Source organism: Podarcis liolepis, assembly GCF_965112155.1.
Source record: "Podarcis liolepis genome assembly, chromosome: 2".
NCBI lineage: Eukaryota > Metazoa > Chordata > Lepidosauria > Squamata > Lacertidae > Podarcis > Podarcis liolepis.
The window spans coordinates 92,490,178-92,509,439 of NC_139555.1; the positions used below are offsets into that span (position 1 = coordinate 92,490,178).

General features: G+C 42.1%; 1 protein-coding gene across 15 annotated transcripts in view; it reads right to left on the reverse strand.

The window, feature by feature from the left end:
• LOC310701096 (contactin-4) overlaps positions 1 to 19,262 on the reverse strand; it is a 497,831-nt gene that overhangs the window by 81,973 nt on the left and 396,596 nt on the right. For all 15 annotated transcript variants that reach the window (XM_083491346.1, XM_083491357.1, XM_083491358.1 and 12 more), the window contains 2 exons: positions 18,107 to 18,236; positions 2,877 to 3,027 (listed from right to left, as the gene is read on the reverse strand). In XM_083491346.1, the coding sequence (XP_083347472.1) occupies positions 2,877 to 3,027; positions 18,107 to 18,236 (281 nt within the window). The remainder of the gene's footprint in view (positions 1 to 2,876; positions 3,028 to 18,106; positions 18,237 to 19,262) is intronic.

The following is a 19,262-nucleotide window of genomic DNA, read 5'->3' on the forward strand; positions in this document are numbered from 1 at the left end:
AAAAAACATACAAGACAGGTGAAATATGTAAGCTATGTTGTTGAAAACACTGATCACATGCTGACAAGATTGAATTTGAACTAATTTTTAAAAGGCCATGTGAAGTTGTCAGAATTTGGAAGAGACTAAAGAATTAAGGTAGGGGTGTGTTTGTGTGTGTGTGTGTGTGTGTGTGTGTGTGTGTGTGTTTGTGTGTGTGTAGAACGATGGGAGATATTGTGCCAATAGAACAATGGGAAATATGCAAACTGGATGTTCAGGGCTAGAAGGAAAGTAGGTTTTGGATCATGGATTGTTCCAAATTCCTTAAATCATTGCTGGGAAAGGGGTTTGCGTAAGTTTGAGAAATGTCATCATATGGGAAGATATGCTCTTGAAAGTAAATACTAGGCACTGGGTATTCCTGAAACCCCAGAACTTCTGAATCAATGGCTGCCAGGGAGCTTTCTTTATTTATGAGGTTGAATTTCTAACATATATATCTGAATCTTATTCCACGGCAATACATAATTTACCTTCTGGAGTGAGGTTTCTAAGCTTTACTTTGATGCAGTTATGCCTCCAAGAGAGGATTTCCATTATTATGGAGATGAAGTATCTTTAATGACTGCAATAATGTAATTGTACCCCAGGGCAAAATTCCTAATAATGCAATTGTATAGCTTTCAAGCACCAGTAAGAGACGTCTTCAGGGCAGGTTATTCATTAAGGGTGTAGTGTACAGTAGCTCTGCTTCACTGGAAGAGTAAGAAAGCTAAAGCAATAAAGCTCCCTTTTCAAGATAGGCTTTGCCTCCTGGGCAAGCATCTAACATCACACTTGGTTCTGCTTCGCAGTCAGTGGCAGCCTCCAGAGGAAGATTCCCAGCAGCCTAATAAGATCCACCCTATTACTTCTCCAGACACTCAGTCCCAGATACCACCTATTACGGCATATATCTCAAAAAAGATACTGACAAATCTTTCACAAAATAGCCATATCTCTAAGACTTTTGCCTACCGTAAGTCTCTCCAAAAACTGAAATGCATGTGTGTTGTTTTTTAAAAGAAGAATTACTTAAAATCTGAAGAAGTGTGCATGCACACGAAAGCTCATACCGATAACAAACTTAGTTGGTCTCTAAGGTGCTACTGGAAGGAATTTTTATTTATTTATTTATTTATTAAAAAAGAAAGAAAGAAGAAGAGCACTGTTGGATCACACCAAAGACCCAATTGGTACAGTATCCTTTGTAAAGGACTTTGAGATTACCGATCAACCGCTATATAAATTTTATGAAATAAATATATCCTATTCTCATGGTAGCCAACTAGATATCTGTGGAAGCCCAGGACCTGAGTGGAACAGCATTGTCCCCTCCTGTCCTCCTCAGCAATTGGGATTCAGAAGGATTACTGCCTACAATACTCCAATACAATTTTCAGTCACCAAGCAGTGCCAAGCCCTGGGTTGACCTGGACTCTAAAAAAACTTGTTTCCCAGGACTGTCCTTGCATTGTTTCTAACTTGGCAGGACAGCTTTCTATCTCCTGATGGACCTGGAATCAAGACATCTTTTCATCCAGAGCTGAAAGCCTGAATTATTTCCCTAGCTCCCTCCCCCTGCTTTTAGCCCTTGGTTATTTGCACTATTGCTACAATCTACACATTCCTCTGTATCACCTCAATCCCCCGTCCCCAAACATGGCAGAGACACAAATACAAGATGGGTGACACCCATCTTGGCACAAATAGAGGCACAAATACAAGATGGGTGACACCTGGCTTGAGAGCAGTACATGTGAAAATGATCTAGGAGTCTTGGTTGACCACAAACTTGGCATGAGCCAACAGTGTGACGCGGCAGCTAAAAAAGCCAATGCAATTCTGGGCTGCATCAATAGGAGTATAGCATCTAGATCAACGGAAGTAATAGTGCCACTGTATTCTGCTCTGGTCAGACCTCACCTGGAGTACTGTGTCCAGTTCTGGGCACCACAGTTCAAGAAGGACACTGACAAACTGGAACGTGTCCAGAGGAGGGCAACCAAAATGGTCAAAGGCCTGGAAACGATGCCTTATGAGGAACGGCTAAGGGAGCTGGGCATGTTTAGCCTGGAGAAGAGGAGGTTAAGGGGTGATATGATAGCCATGTTCAAATATATAAAAGGATGTCACATAGAGGAGGGAGAAAGGTTGTTTTCTGCTGTTCCAGAGAAGCGGACACGGAGCAATGGATCCAAACTACAAGAAAGAAGATTCCACCTAAACATTAGGAAGAACTTCCTGACAGTAAGAGCTGTTCGACAGTGGAATTTGCTGCCAAGGAGTGTGGTGGAGTCTCCTACTTTGGAGGTCTTTAAGCAGAGGCTTGACAACCATATGTCAGGCGTGCTCTGATGGTGTTTCCTGCTTGGCAGGGGGTTGGACTCGATGGCCCGTGTGGTCTCTTCCAACTCTATGATTCTATGATTCTAGGCTGCAAATACTAGGCAATGCTGCAGGGCTGTCACTACTCTAACTCAGCCCTCCTCCCTCTTCCTCTTCCCCTGCCACTGCAAATGACAAACTAAACACTGCAATTGCCTAGTTGATCCTCAAATAATTTCTGTTTACCAGGACTCTCACAGATTGCAATGATCTGAAGGATTCTCTAAAATGGTATTTTGATAGCTATTCTCTTGAAGCTAGTCAAAACAAAAATACTGTTCTTTAAACTATATGAAGAGGCAGGTGATGTACAGTGAATTTAGGAATCAATAGGGTTTCCTTCTCCCTTAACAGCAAACACCTGCGCTTTTCACAACAATCATTGTCAAACCAATATTCATGGGAGATATAAAAAGATTAGCAGTCACAAAACACAAGCAGTAGATTTTTTTTAAAAAAAAGATTACCTCTCATTTTCTTTTAGGATCTCCTTTCCTTTCTTCCAGGTAAAGGTAGGCCTTGGAGAAGCTTTGGGTTTACACTCGATTGAAGCGTCACCACCAACTTTGACAAAAGTTAACCTTTTCAAGAAGTTTTTTGAAAAATCTGGACCTACAGCTGAAAGACAATAGGTAAAAGGGCTTAGAACACATGAGAAGTATTATCCAACTCCTTTTTAATAAAGTATATTTCTTTTTTAAAGCTGAATTTCTTCACTACTGATCATGTACAGCACACACAAGTACATTTCATAATGGCGCCTCTAAAGCAGGGATAACCAACTTGGTGCTCTCTAGACTCCCAGCAGTTCCAGCCAACATGGAGAATGGACTGGAATGATGGAAGTTGTAGTCTAACCACTTTGAAGGGTACCACATCGGGGAGCACCATGTTGGCTGCAAGAGCAGATGTCTTAAGCAAACACATAAACGAAACAATGGCTTGCACCCCAAGATGCACTTCTGTGCAAGGAGGGAGCCTTCCTTTTTGCCAATTCCCCATCATGTTGCACCCCTTGTAAAGCTGTTCCTGAAGGAGGTCTCTGGAACAACCTGAAAATTTGGTGGGAAGCAGTCTGAAGCAAGAAGGGAGAATCACCTCCCTCTAGATCCAAGTCAAATCTGCAGTATGATTTCACTGACGTTACAAATATTGGACACTATGTAAGAGCCTCTTCTCACAAAACCTTTACTGTCTGTGTGGCATCTTCAACAACTAGGGTACATTTATACTAGAGGTCCTGGTTTGCAAAGGCACTGTAAGTCTCAAGTCCCCTGTCAATCAAAGGAGACTTATCCTGTGAAGGCTAACCTGAACTCCACATCACCACTTAGGAAAGGTTGAGCATGAGACATGCACATCTCCCTAGAACAGGGGTCAGCAACCCGCGGCTCCGGAGCCGCGTGTGGCTCTTTTACACCTTTGCCGCGGCTCCGGGGCGGATACTAGCGAGGGGAGGAGGTGCATTGTGTGCCCTGACACTCCCCACTGTGGCGGGCGCTGTACTGGCTGTGACGTCACATGGGGGCGGTGCATGCGTTAGTCACGCACCGTCTCGACGTCACCTGCCTGCCAGCCCGCTACATTGTAAGGGGCATGTACACTGGTCACTACATTGAAAGGGGGCATGTACGCTGGTCACTGTTTTGAAGGGGAGTGAAGAACACACACACAAAAAAAGGTAACTTGTTAATTTAATGTTTATTTCTATGAGCAGGGGTCAAACAAAGAAATAATAATAAAAAGTGACAAAAAAGTTATTTTTATAATGACGAGTTTTGTGGCTCCCAGTTTTTTTTTCCTTCGGAAACGGGTCCAAGTGGCTCTTTTTGTCTTAAAGGTTGCAGACCCCTGCCCTAGAAGCTTCATGACCTCCATGTATGTTCATCATACCATGATTGCAAATTTAAGTGATAATCAGTATAAATGTCAATAAACCTCTCAAGTCAGATCACGCCCCCTATGAACTGTGGTTTGTTCCTGTAAGTCTGTGTACCTTATGGCTCTATGTCTTCCTCTATCTCTGTGTTTCTTTAGGTCAATGGGCTTTGCAAGAAGTGTGACTTTTCAAAATGTTGCCTGCAAAGCACCATAGTGCTCTGGATTTGTTTATTTATTTTGTTAAAGAATAGCAGGTTTTTTTGTTTTGTTTTAAAAAAGCTAAAAGCTTAATTTAAGCTTTTTAAGCTTAAAAACAAAAACCTGGAACTCTGCTGGCCCATCAGACAAGCTCAGGAAGGGGGAAAATACACACTTCAGCCATCTCTTAATTATTTTAACATATGAAAGAGCAACAGACAAACCCCCACTCTCCCCATGGGTTATGGAAGAAAGTGAGTTCCTTTTATTTCATCTACAAAGGCTCCTAGATTTATTTATCTGTAATTTGGCAGCCTTGATCCATTGAAGAGGGGCTCCTGTGACTGTAAATTTCATCCACTTTGGCTCAAAGGGGAGAAGTTAAAGCCATTGTCAGAGTTTGTTATTGTTTTATACAGAGCAGCTCAGAACCTCAAACAAAGATCTAAGCAGACAGAGCACAGGGTTTCAGAAACATAACTGATTGTTTTTTAAAAAAAACCACAGAGATACAAGACATATTTTTGGGCCTGTGCACACCCCTAATAGCTATACCATATAACACCATAAAGTACAGAATCAAGGAACATTCAAAGTAATCTTGATAAACTGGAACTCTGGCCTGCAACCAAAAGATGTTCAACACACACACACAAAAACCCCATACATACAAAAATAAATAAATAAATCATAGGCATAATTTCATTCTGGGGGAGGCTTGGCTTGACAGCCTTACATGTACAAAGGGTCTATGTGTCTTATTTTGTTACAAGCTGAACATGAGACAGCAGTGTGATGCAGCTACTACAAAAGAGAATAGAAAGCAATAGTTCTACTCTATTCTGCTCCAGTTGAATCACCTCTGAAGTACTGTCTTCAGTTCTGGGTGCCACATAATAAAAAAGCACATCATCAAAGCAGAGTGTGTCCAGAGGAGAATGGCCCTAATGGTTTGGATACCAAGTCCTATGGTTGAAAGAGCTGAGTATGTTTAGCCTACATGAGAGAATATTAAGGTCTTCAAATATCTGAAGGGCTACATGCAAGGTGGAGGAGACTCGTTTTCTTATAGCTCCAGAAAGCAGGACTAGAACAAATGTGTGGCGATTCCAGGGAAGCAGATTTCCTAGTGGTGAGAATTGCTCAACAGTGGAACATATGTTCCACTTCAGTGGGCTCTCCTGTTTAAGGAGGAGTTGGACAGACACGTGTCAGGGAAACTATAACTGCATCCAGCAAGGATTTGATGACCTTCAGGGTACCTCCCCAAACTTTCTTTGCTGTTGCAGCAGACAGGAAGGACATTTTGTTTGTAGTCACATTTTGGGCTAGTATCACCCGATACTCTGGCGGGGGTAGGGAGGAATCTAATGTTAAAGGACGGAAAGGAAAGAACAGGCCACAAATAAAACAATTACGTCAGCTGCAGAAGTGGTGGGAAAGGAGGCATAGCGTTGGGAAGGAGATCTGGCATTGGCATTTGTCAAGATGTTAGATGTGTGAAGGGGCAAGTCTTTGAATAGAACAAGAAGAATGAAGGAAGTTCCATAAGTGCTCAAAAAATGCAGGACCAACAATGATGAGTGAAGAGGTGCCAGGCATTTCAGGGAAAGGGTAGAGTCATAATGAAATCTTACTCACTGAATTCTAAAAATAAATAATCATAATAAAATCCAATAAAAACCCACTGAAAAACTAGAGATCAACCCTTGTTTTCAATCTGGTTCCCTTCCCTGCACTGAAAGTAATCGGTCTGACCGTAATAGCATTTGCCTGCTACAACGGAAAACATATAACTACTGAACACCAAGTGGCAAACATGAGGTTTGTGAATGATACGACAGAAGAACATATTATCCAAGAATTATGATTAAGCCTTTATTTCCTGTCTGCATTAAAAATTATCAGTAAAAGGCAGGTACCCTTATTCCTAGTAGAGAATATAGCTGCTTAATTCAAAATGAAGGAGAGCACATTATTGTGTGAGCGCTCTAATTAAGGAACATTCTAATTATAGCAGACTTAGCAATGCATTTGTTGGACAGCAATGCTTCAGCTTCGTGTTTCACTTTTAATATATTTAGGACATCTATTCATTCCACATCCAATTTTAAGTCTCTTGGCACTGCAGTAACTTTTTGCAGAACCAAAGCATGCTTGGGTTCTTTGTCTGTTATCAGCACACAGAATACTGTACAGCTTTTTGAAGTATTCCTCAGATTAGAAAGGCATCACCCTCTGGGCCAAAGGAACTAGGTCCTTCATCTGGATCAGCACTCCTCTTGCAGGACACCTTAAGGCCAATTGATCCAGTGGAGGCTCCCATTGACAGAAAGGGTGATGGTGGACATTTCAATCAATCCTTCCTTCCCCCTACAACTGAACATTCCACTGCCCATGCTGTTTCAGTGCGTAGCCATTGGATCTCCAGTAATCTTTCAGGATGGACAAGGTGCTGCACAGGAATCCCATTCCCATTCTGTCATCAACATAGTCCTATGAAACTCCTGGGATCTCTATATCCAAGTCAGAGTTTCCTTTTAATTAACGCAAAAATTACATGACCGTATCACATAAGAAGAGCCCTGCCGGATTAGGCCAATGGCCCATCTAATCCAGCATCCTCTTTTCACATGGACAACCAGATGCCTAAGGGAAGCCTGCAAGGAGGACTCAGGCTCACCAGAACTTTTCCCCTCCTGCAGCTTCCAGAAACTGGTATTCAGACACATTCTGACTGTGGAGGCAGAGGTTAGCCATCATGGCTAGAAGATACTGACAGCCTTATCCTCCATAAATTTTCTTGATTAATCCCAGAACAATGGACAAATATATTCTTTGCAGATAGACAGTTAACAGTGTTTCTCAGTGTCCTGCTCCTCCCTTTTGGCCAACCAATTGGGATGGACCGCTCTTGATAATGGTTAGTCTTCTGAGATTGTCCAATGTCTGTTAGCTCTTATGGTTGACTGTGCTAGGGAATCCTGGTGCATCCGTATTCCTTCTTTAGAGAAAATCCTTTCAACAAGCCTTTTAAGTACTGGAACTATTTTACATGTGGAACTATTTTAAAATGTTTGCAATGTTTATATATATATATATATATATATATATATATATATATATATATATGCTTTCGTAGATTTTCACGGGTACAGGAATGCAGGTTTTGGTGTCTTCGGGTGTCTTCCCGTGTAAGAGTTGGGGTGTCTAGGCGACGTTTCGACGAGGTCTCACTCGTCATCTTCAGGCTGGTGCTTTCGGCTTCTTGTTACTGGAACAGAGCAGGATCTCAGTGTTTGAGTTCCTATAAATACTGTGGAGGGGGTGTGGTGTATAGCCTCCAACGTTCTGGGCAGAGAGGAATTTCCCAGGTTAGTGTGCCTTTTCTTCTTTTGTTCCTTAATTACTTGAGGGATATCTTGAGTGATTTCTTGAGTGATATTCTGAGTACCACTTAGGTGGGTCATTAGGTGTGGATTAGTTGCTAAAGCTTTCGTGTCTTGACCTCTTGAGCTTGTGAAGAGTTTTTCTGAGAAGATGGCTGTACTGCACTTAGTTGTGCTCTGGCTTGGCTTCGTGTATAGGGGCGAGCTGTGGTTTTGTGCCCTGTGCCAGCCAGATCTGTGTAGGGATTGCAGGGGGGTGCAGCATCCGGAGGTGCCACTATGGTTTGGCTACTGGATGGTGTCTGTAATTTATCTGTGGAGAGGGTCTGGGTTTGGGTCTGGTGTGGTTGATTGGTGATGGCGTTCTGTGTGCCTCTGGTTCTGGTGTCGGTTTTTGTGGGGAGGGCTAATTTCCAGATGTCTGGCAGGCGGGACGTGTCGTCACGCTTGTTCATGTTGTGAGGGTGTTTCTCTATCTCGATGGCTTCCATGATTATTCTCTTGTGGTGATGTTCCATGTTAAAGAGCAATTTGGAATCTGCAAAATTAATTTCGTGTCCTGTTTCTTTCATGTGTTGGAAAAGAGAGGAAGTTTTTTCTTCTTTTTTGACGGCATTCTTGTGTTCTGCGATACGTGCATTTATTCGTCTGTTTGTTTGTCCAATGTACGTGGCTGGGCAGACTTTGCAGGGTATTTCATAGACCCCTTGGTTTTCCAACTGGATTTTATCTTTGGGGTTTCTGAGGATATTGGCTATTTTTTGGTTGGTGCAAAAGGCTGTTTTGATATTGTGTTTATGGAGGATTTTGCTAATTTTATCTGTAGTGCCCTTGATATAAGGAAGGAGGGCCATGCCATTGTTTTCTTCTGTGTCTTGGTTTTTGGGGGGTGTTTCTTTTTGGATTAGCTTCGTAACCCTGTTTTGCTGGTATCCATTGGCGATTAACACATTAGAGAGATTCTGTAACTCAGTTGTCAAGTGGTCTTTGTCAGCCAGGCGTTTGGTTCTGGAGATGAGAGTCTTGGCTACGGAGTTTATTTGTGCAGGGTGGTGGTGTGATTGTGCATGTAAGTAGCGGTTGGTGTGTGTTTTTTTTCGGTAGATAGTGTGTCCTAGTGAGCCATCAGGTTTTTTGTAGATTAGGACGTCAAGGAAGGGAAGTTGGTTGTTGGCTTCTATTTCCATAGTGAATTGTATTTTGGGGTGTAGGCTGTTGAGATGTGTGAGGAAGCTATCTAGTTTTTCTTTCCCGTGTGGCCAAATTACAAAGGTGTCGTCAACATATCTGAGCCAAAGTTTGGGTTTGTGTTCTGACTTGTCTAAAGCATTGGTTTCAAAGTGTTCCATGTACAAATTTGCGATGACCGGTGAGAGGGGTGATCCCATAGGTGCTCCTTCTATCTGTTTGTATCTTTGTCCATTGTGGATGAAGTACGTGTTGGTTAGGCAGTGGTTGGTCAGGTCCAGGATGTATTCGGGGGGATTGTATTTGTTTTGAATGGCTGTCAAGGCTTCATTAATGGGCACTTGTGTGAAGAGAGATACAACATCGAAGCTCACAAGTAGGTCATCGGGATGTAGGTTTTGCTTCTTTATTGTTTCTATGAACTGGAAGGAGTTTGTAACGTGTGAAGCGATGGATTCTGCATAGGGCTGAAGTTGCTTAGCGAGAAATTTAGCGAGATTTTGTAGAGGTGAGCCTATGGAGCTGACTATTGGTCTGAGTGGTGTTCCTTCTTTGTGTATCTTGGGGAGACCGTAGAGTTTGGGGCATCTGGATGATTTTTCTCTGGGGATGATTCTTAGCTGGATTTCTTCACTGATAGGAGAGGCTTTTATTTTGGATTTGGTGGTTTTTTCCAGATAGGTGGTGGGATCTGTTTTTATAGGTTGGTAGGTAGGGTCTTGGAGTAGATTTGATAGTTTTGCTTGGTAGTCCGATGTGTTCATCACAACAGTGGCGTTACCTTTGTCTGCTGGGAGAATGATTATGTTGTTGTCTTTCCTCAGGTTGGTGAGTGCTTTCTGTTCTTCTTTGTGTAAATTGCTTCTGGGTGGTTTGCTGGAGCAGAGGATGTTGGTGACTTCAAGTCTGATTTTATTGGCTTCATCTGGGTTGATTTTGGTTAGGCTAGCTTCGACTCCGCATATGATGTTTTCCGTGGGGATGCGTCTCGGGGCGACTGCAAAGTTGAAACCTTTGGAGAGTACTTTGGTTTCAGTTGAGGTGAGGATCCTGTCTGATATGTTATGTACTGTTTGTTTCATGGGTTGTTGTGGAGGGTGGCTGGGCTTCTGGCGTTTCTCTAGTTTGTGGAGTTTGTTGGTGTGTCTGTCTGTTTTATGTGAGGTCTCAGTTTCAGCTCTCCAGACGGCTAGTTGTTTGCATTTGTCCCAGAGTGCAGGGTGGATTTTGTTACAGAGTTTGAGGTGAAGAGTGAGCAGATCTTTGTTGGTTTGGTTTAGTAGGTATCTTTTCTTATGTATTTCGTTTCTGATTAGGGATAGTTCAGTTCGTTTCAGGATCCTTTCGGTAGCTGGGGTTTTAGAGTGGAATTTAAGTTGGAAGCATGTGGGAATTAAGTTGTTGTCTCGGCAGTTGCGTAGGAACAAGAGATCACATAAGATGGTGGCTCTTCGGATTTCTAGTTTCTCGTAGGTTCTTGTCAGCTGGAAGGTTTATATATATGGAACTGTTTTTAATTGCTTTTGCATTTTACTTAATTTATGGTCATTTTATGATGGTATGTTTTATTGCTGTACCCTGCTCTGGGACCTGGTAAAGGGTGGGTAAGAAATCCAATGAATAAACAATATATGATTTCCTGGTTACATTGGCAGCAAAAGAGGATGGAACTGGTGCAGAACAGAGATTGTCCACTCCAATGGGTGCTAGCTCAGTCCGTAGAGTATGAAATTCTTAATCTCAGGCCCTTCGGTTCAAGCTCCACATTGGGCAAAATACTCCAGGATTTCAGGGGGTTGGACTAGATGACCCTTTGGGTCCCTTCCAACAATTCTATGATTCTATGAATCTAACATGTCTCCTCAATTTTCCAAATTCCAGTTCAAATACAGCCCTGCCACAAAACGTCTGAAACAGACCATCATCTACTGCCTTGAGAATAATTTTCCTTAGCACAGTGGCTAGAGAAAAGGCCTGAATTTTAGTGACAGGTCACTGTCCCTGACAGATGCCTGTGCAAAATACCTCCAGTGCCCAGTGACAATTATAGATGTTTGGCAGCCTGACAAAGGGACAAAGCAAGATCTCACTGAGACTCTGGAGAAAATTAGGGTCACAGGGCATGGGCAGAGAAGGCAAGCTGCTCAGCATTCTATGCAGTCCCTACCCTTGAAAAGAAATCCCAACAATAAGATTTGGTAAATTCTTAAGGTCTTAAGGTCCTAAGATACAGCAAACACACCCACTTTTTATGCAATATAGATATATATTGTATGAAAAATGCGATGTACCTCTGCCCATGTTTAGTGGATGCCTCTTGTTTAGTTTTAATTTTGTTTGTTTGTTATGAGGAGTTTTTCAAAAAATTGTTTATTGGGGATGAGTTTTTCTTTTTAAAAACAGAACGGTCAATCTCATGTACAGGCAAAAAGGTATGATTACCTGTTGTTGTTACCTCTCTCCCCCGTACACAAATACTTGTTTAAATTATGTAACAAAGGACTCCCTATATAATGGTATTCCGATTTGAATTTATTTTTACACGTCCAGGAAAACTTTCAATATAGAAATGGTTGCAGGGAATTTAATAGCTGCTGTACAAGAATAAAAAGGCAGCTGCGCAGATTGGGAATGTTCCAAATGTGGTTTGAAAAATGTTTCTTTATAAAGAAAACAGTTTGCATGTAAAACCAAAGTGAAACACACAAACATGCTTTACGGTTTTTCTATGTGTATATGTGCTAGCATCTGAATGAGATGTGTGTTGTCCTAGTCATTCAGTAGATACACTTGTGCTGGTTTTAACCTTTAAAGCCCTATACGGCCTAGCACCCTCGTACCTACGGGAACGCCTCTCCTGGTATGCCCCACGGAGGACCTTACGGTCTGCTAATAATAACATCTTGGAGATCCCGGGCCTCAGGGAGACTAGGCTTGCCTCGACCAGGGCCAAGGCCTTTTCTGCCTTGACCCCGGCCTGGTGGAACGCTCTGCTACAAGAGCTCAGGCCCCTGTGGGATTTGACATCTTTCTGCAGGACCTGCAAGACAGAGTTGTTCCGCCAGGCCTTTGGTCAGGGCTCAGCCTGACTCCCCTTCCATTTTTGTATAAGAACTAGTATGAAAGAGGGCCTCCCAGCATTCTCACAGGCCCATATAAGAACAGCGTAAACAGTTGGGCCGATGAGCATTTACTGTTCCCAACCCAAATCCTGCGGAATGCCATCTAATTCAGATTTTAATTTGATCCTGACTTGTTTTTAGGGGGTAATTTAATTATTGCTTGATTTTATACCAGTGTTTTATATTTGATGTTAGCCGCCGTGAGCCCGGTTTTGGCCGGGGAGGGTAGGATACAAATAAAAGTTTATTATTATTATTGTTCTATTGATGGAACTGGGAGGCAGCCAGAAGGTCACAGTTCCTCTGACAGCATAGAAACATGAAAGTATTCCCTCCACTCTTACACTCATTTATTCAGAAACCTTCAAGTACTGTGGTTACAGGTAATATACTTTACATGTTCTCTGGTTAATCTAGTACAAGACAAACTGGAAGTCCTTGATTTTATACTATAATTTGTAACCAGTGTGTAAGGCAGACTTCTATAGCAACTGCTGAATAGCCTAAAGAAGAATCTATGGCTTTATTTGGATTTCTTTTATACGAAAGGTAACATCCCTAATAGATTTTGCCACTATGGATTCTAATTTGTTGAATGTTACTTGTTCTTTCCTCCAGCAGCAATAATTTCGGGGTGTTCCCCCACCACTTTGTAAGCATCTATCCTTTTTAATAAAAAAATGCCCAGCAAAAACCAAACACTGGCTGCTCAAGGAACACCTTAAACCTTCCTCTTTAGAAGAGATTAAAATTACAATATTGAACATTCTCTTTGAAATATATCAGACACAATGCTATCTACTCACAAATTGTATTAACTGTTTTAAAAACAAAATATTGGGCAACTGACAACATAGTTCTTGACGGTTACCATGCCTATGAAATCAAGGCCTCTAAACTGCACGGATATCTATATTGATTCTCAAAAGGTTTCTTGGAGCAGTGCAAGGGAGCAAAACACCTGGTGACAGCAAAAAAGAAAGATGGTTTTGGTAAGGAAGGAGAGAGGGACGGGCAATTTGACATACTCATTTTTGGAAGTCTTCTATCTTGATCCAAAGACGTTATATTGGCATCAGTTTTATGGAGAATTACATGGGACTAGATTACAATCAAACAATCCCAGTGTGTAAATTTGACACATCAGAAAGTCTAAAAGCAAGATTTGTACTCACACGTTACGTTTAGTGTGAACTAAAGCCTGAACATATCATAACATGATTCGTTCCAATGTTTTATGTGAACACCAGACACGTGGCTAAAAATTATGCACGTTATCAAACAAACACCCAATTCAAGGTCAGTTTCTTGGTCATTGTTTCTTCTGCTTGTATGGCTTAGCCTATACAGTCTCATAGATAAGAGCTCCAGATTACAGAGCAAGGTTATATGCTGGCTGTATTAAAAGGTTCTGTTTCTGGTTCACTGCAAGTTCATACTATGGCACCAAACCATAGAAAGGGTAGTGGGGTCATGCTGCTGGTTTCACTGGCCCTTGTTGCATGTTTCACTGGCCTTGCCCTCAACCTGCAAACACCAAGGGTGGACTTCTGCAGCCTTTGTGCATAGATTTCAAGGAAGGTAGTTTTCTATGCAAGAAGAGAAGAAGAGTTTGGACTTGATATCCCCCCTTTCACTCCCCTTAAGGAGTCTCAAAGCGGCTCACAATCACCTCTCCCTTCCTTCCCCACAACAAACACTTTGTGAGGTGAATGAGGCTGAGAGACTTCAGAGAAGTGTGACTAGCCCAAGGTCACCCAGCAGCTGCATGTAGAGGAGCGGGGAAGCGAACCCGGTTCACCAGATTACGAGTCCACCACTCTTAACCACTACACCATGCTGGCTGCCTGGATTCCTATGCCATCAGATGCAAGCTGGATTCTATGTCATCAGATGTTCAGCTCATGAGGAACCCCATGCAGACATCCTACTGCCCCTTCACCATGCAGAAGGAGAATTTTCAGCATGGCATGGGGGGCGGGAATACACTTCTGTGAAATTATGGGGGGAGCAGTGCTAAAAGTAGAAAAGAACACAACTAACCATAGCAGGGTAGACACTACCACTCCCTGAACACCCTAGAATAACACTTAAATCCTGGACATTATGAGGTGGGGAGAGAGGAAATGCCAGCTTCCCGATGGAGGCTGTTAAAAGAAACTATGCCCCCGCCTCTGGCAGAGAGCTTTAAAAACTGTTAAAGAAAGCTAAGGAGAGAGATAATACCGATCTGCCATCCACTACAGGACTTTCTACAATTCCCCCCTCATATGGGCCAATGTAGAAGAGTGGCTGAGGACAAGCACTTAACGATGAAGGTCTTACAGAGGTCAAGTAACACCAAGGGAAGCTGGGGAAAATGCTCACATCTTTATGTATTACATCTTTTTCCGAATTCTTCCTTACCAGCAATGCACAACACATTTTGCACATAGGCTGTTTTATGCTGAGAATTTACTTTTGAGCAGTTAGAATCTTTGGGAGCATCTAATGATGCTCCCTTAACCAGTGGTTAAGGCATGAACTATCATTTTAGTGGGGGAGGAGGGAAATCTGAAGTCAGAACTCTGGCACCTTAAATCTACATGCTTCTGTCACATCAGAATAGTTCAGTCAGTAACTAGAGAGTGCACACTGGTAGGAAACCACAGCTCCTGTGAGGTAGCATGTGTGTGTGTGTTGCTAATTAGAAATACTGCTATCCTTCAGAAAAGGCTTACATGCTATGTGCTCTGAGATCTTAAGTCTTCTCTATTGGAGGAAGCTCCTCTAGATCTTACCCACAGCTCACCCATTTGTTTGCTTCTTAAAACCCACGTCAGCATGAAGCCATCACTACATCTTGTGGAGATGAATGCTGGACTCTGATCATGTATCAAGCTTAGATAGCCAGTGAATGCATGTCACATCCACATTTTTGCTACTGTGGAAGTTTCAGGAAACCCCACTAGAAAGGCATACCCACGGAAGAAGAGTTTGGCCTTGATATCCCGCCTTTCACTCTCCTTAAGGAGTCTCAAAGTTGCTCACAATCTCCTTTCCCTTCCTCCCCCACAACAAACATTCTGTGAGGTGAGTGAGGCTGAGAGACTTCAAAGAAGTGTGACTAGCCCAAGATCACCCAGCAGCTGCATGTGGAGGAACGGAGACGCAAACCCTGTTCACCAGATTATGAGTCCACCACTCTTAACCACTACACCATGCTGGCTACAGATCATGGATCAAAGCTATGTTGCACTCTGTGTTTTTCCAGGATTTACAATGTTAGATTCCATGTGTGGAGAGACTACTGAAGACTTTGGATGTTTTGTAATATCTGTTTATTTTTTCCAATATACAGATTGGCCAGGAGGGAAGCAAGAAATTGTAAAGGCAGTACCAGACCAAAAGCAGTATCAGTCCCCAGCAGATATAACAGCACTCTAGCCACCTCCCGTTGCTACTTCTTGCTAGCTGGTTGGGGAGGTGGGGGTGGGACTATGAAATGTGTTTTCACTCTCTGTCCAAATCCAAACTGCTTCTTTCTGCCTCCACCACACATGCACATGTGACTTAAAGCACCTTCTACGGAACATTATTAAAGAGAAATAAGCAGCCACTAGTGGACATAAAGGAAATCCCTACTGCTCATTATCTAGAAGGAGAGGGTCACCGCTTCTCTTTGGCCCAGCAGAACAGCATGATCCATAACAGGTGGAGAGACTGTGTTGTGGGGCATTCACTTTTACCCCCTCTTTTTTATTTTAAAAAGCAAGGTAATTAGACTTGCAATCTTCCATGTTTCTTCAATAATGATTCAGTCAGTGCTACCACGCTGTAATGCACAGCTGAGAGGAACTCAGACACCAAAGGCTGTCTTCTTTCATTTCACAAAAAGGCATAAGGAGGCTGGGATGGGAATGGAGTGCCAAAAGAGGACCTGTAGCAGTCAAGTCCTGAATATGCTTTTAAAGCAAGACTCTGTGGCACAATTCAAGTTCTTAAAAATGTGAAATGCCCACATCAGAAGCACTAAAACTCAGGATCCCCTCAGTGTGTAAAGAGTGGAGTAATTACAGATTTACTGCACAGAAAAAAATACTGTATAGAAGGTACTAGGAGGTCTAGGAACACGGGAAGCTGACTTATATACTGAGTATAAGACGGATATTGACAAGCTGGAATGCGTGCAGAGGAGGGTGACCAAGATGATCAAGGGTCTGGAAACCAAGGCTTGTGAGGAACGGCAAAAGGAGCTGGGCATGTTTAGCCTGGAAAACAGAAGACTGAGAGGAGATACGATAGCCATCTTCAAATATCTAAAGGGTTTGCTTGTTTTCTCCTGCTCCAGATTCGAACCAATGCCTTCATGTTACAAGAAAGGAGATTATTACTAAACATTCTGGTGGTAAGAGCTGTTTGACAGTGGAACAGACTCCTTCAGAATGTGGTGGACTCTCCTTCTTTGCAGATATTAAAGAAGAGGTTGGGTGGCCATCTGTCATGTAGGATGTAGTTGAGATTTCTGCATTGAAGTGGGTTGGAGTAGGCGACCCTCAGGATGCCTTCCAACTCTACAAGTCTATGATTCCATGAGTCCATCTAGTTCAGTATGGGGAAGGGCTAGCAGCTTGTCTCAAGGGTTTCAGATAGGAGACTTTTCCAGTCCTGCCTGAAGATGCCAGGGACTGAAGCAAGCTATAGCCCTTCCCCATGCTTAAGTTCCAGATGGACCAAACAGCTTGGATATGGATGCACAGGAGAAAATAAGAACCAGCTCTACCAAGCCAGGAAATCCTGGCCTATTGGACACTACTTAGAGAACTTCTTGATCAATCTGTTTATAAATTTTCCAAAAAAAAAATAAAATGCAGAATGTTCTATTTATACCACATACAGTTACTACTGAGTGATGTTTCTACTGGACAAAACTAGTAATACTAGCAATGGATGACTTCTGAATGATTTGCAACAGATCTGTAAAAGTTTCTAGCTGCTAAAAAAGATGACTTTCTCCTTTCTTAAGTTAGGCTGTTGAAATTAAGAAAGTGTGGGTGTGGGGCGGGGGGAACCAGGAGCAGGAAGTTCAGTACTGATAGTGAAAATAATTTCCAGGGCAGAAAAAGTGCCTATTCTCTTCTTGCCCCCCCCCCCCCAGTTTCTGTTGCACATGAATCTGGCTGATGTGCCTTAAAGTTGTATTAAGATCTTGCAAAAATGAAATCTGTCAATCCCTGTCCTAGAACATTTCCCCATAATCCTCTGTAATATGCCTGTGTTCCCTGAAGTTCAAATCTGGGTCATTCATAGAATCATAGAGTTGGAAGTGACCCTGAGGATCATCTAGTCCAGGGGTAGTCAACCTTTTTATACCTACCGCCCACTAATGCATCTTTCTTGATGGTGAAATTTCTTGTACTAGACTATGCATAAAATCATCTATCCTCTCCCCTCCAAAGTATGTATTTGTAACAGCTGAAGCAAAATGATGATGATAGCAAATATGAAGTGTTTATGACTTGTTCATGTATGCAGACAATCATTGTGACAAGGGCTAAAGCTGCTCTGAGTGGGCCTTTTGCCTAGACTGATATAAATTCTGATAAAAATACCGTATTTTTCGCTCTATAAGACGCACCTAGGTTTTTGGAGGAGGAAAACAAGAAAAAAAATTCTGAATCTCAGAAGCCAGAACAGCAAGAGGGATTGCTGCGCAGCGAAAGCAGCGATCCCTCTTGCTGTTCTGGCTTTTGGGATAGTTGTGCAGCCTGCATTCGCTCTATAAGACGCACACACATTTCCCCTTACTTTTTAGGAGGGAAAAAGTGAGTCTTATAGAGCAAAAAATACGGTAAGTATTAGTTATTTGCGGACTTCATTAGAGGCAGCAAAACAGGCCAACATGTATTTTTCAGTATTTGTTAAGTAAAAGGAGCCCACCAATTACGCTCAGTTCTGCGCTGATATAGATGGTCCCATGTCTATTTTCTGCCACACACTGATACATGCCGGTGTCCGATAGGTTCACACTGGTGATGGTGAGCGTCCCATGTTCTATCAAGATTCTTTCCTGCAAAATAGCAAAAGGCACAACACAATTTTGAAAAGCTCATATTTAGAATTTATGCATTGCTGCAAGCATATCATTTATTTTAACCTGTCAGGGGGAATCAACTTTGATGTTAAAAATGCATGTTTATGAACAATTTACATGATGTCATCTATTGATAAATAATTTATATCATATTAATTGCTGAACGGAGGAAACCAATATCGTAGTTGGTAAATGCCATTTAAACAGTATATCACCCCCTCCCCAATTTAGATTAATAGTATCTTCAAGTACATAAACTTGCAACTAATACTGCTTCTGTCCTGTAGTGCGTTATGGTTTAATCATGCCAGGCAAGTTCTTCAGAAGATTTCGAACAGCAGAACTATTAGCTTTCAGCTCCCTTGAAGGTTAATGGGAACAGTAATCACATTCAGTGTTGCAAAGCTATTGTATGCAGTTCACCCCACCAGAATTAAAACAAAAATCAAAAACCCCTAAACCCTAAAGATGTAAATGTTAATCATTTAACGATCCTTACTTTAGTCTAATGTGATTTAAGTTCAAGACCATCTGCTAGTGACCAGCATGAAGCAAGTGAAATTAGCATGTGGAACAAAAGGACCCTGCAATCATTTGTCAGCCTACGGATATGGAACTCACGTTATCAGTTTTAATCAGTACAGCATTGTGTAAAATAGGCATCCGGGTGTATTTTTAACAACGAAACATATAACTAATATAATTTTTAAAAAACTGACCGACTTTCTACTTGGCTGTGGGGTTGCAATTTTCTTGCATAATCTTTATTAGAGCTTGATTGAATCTAGGCAACTCATCAAAGAGCAGGTTAAAAAAAAAAAGCTGGTCACTCTGATAACGGAGAGTGAATAATTTGCCTAGTTTGCCTATATAATTGAGACATTCAAGGCCCGAAAGGATCTCCTCTGGTGAGACATGGAATGGAAAGGGTGCTAATGAGATTTCCTCCTTTTCCATAGATCATTAATCTTTAGGCAGTTCATTCTGCCACTGCTAATGGTA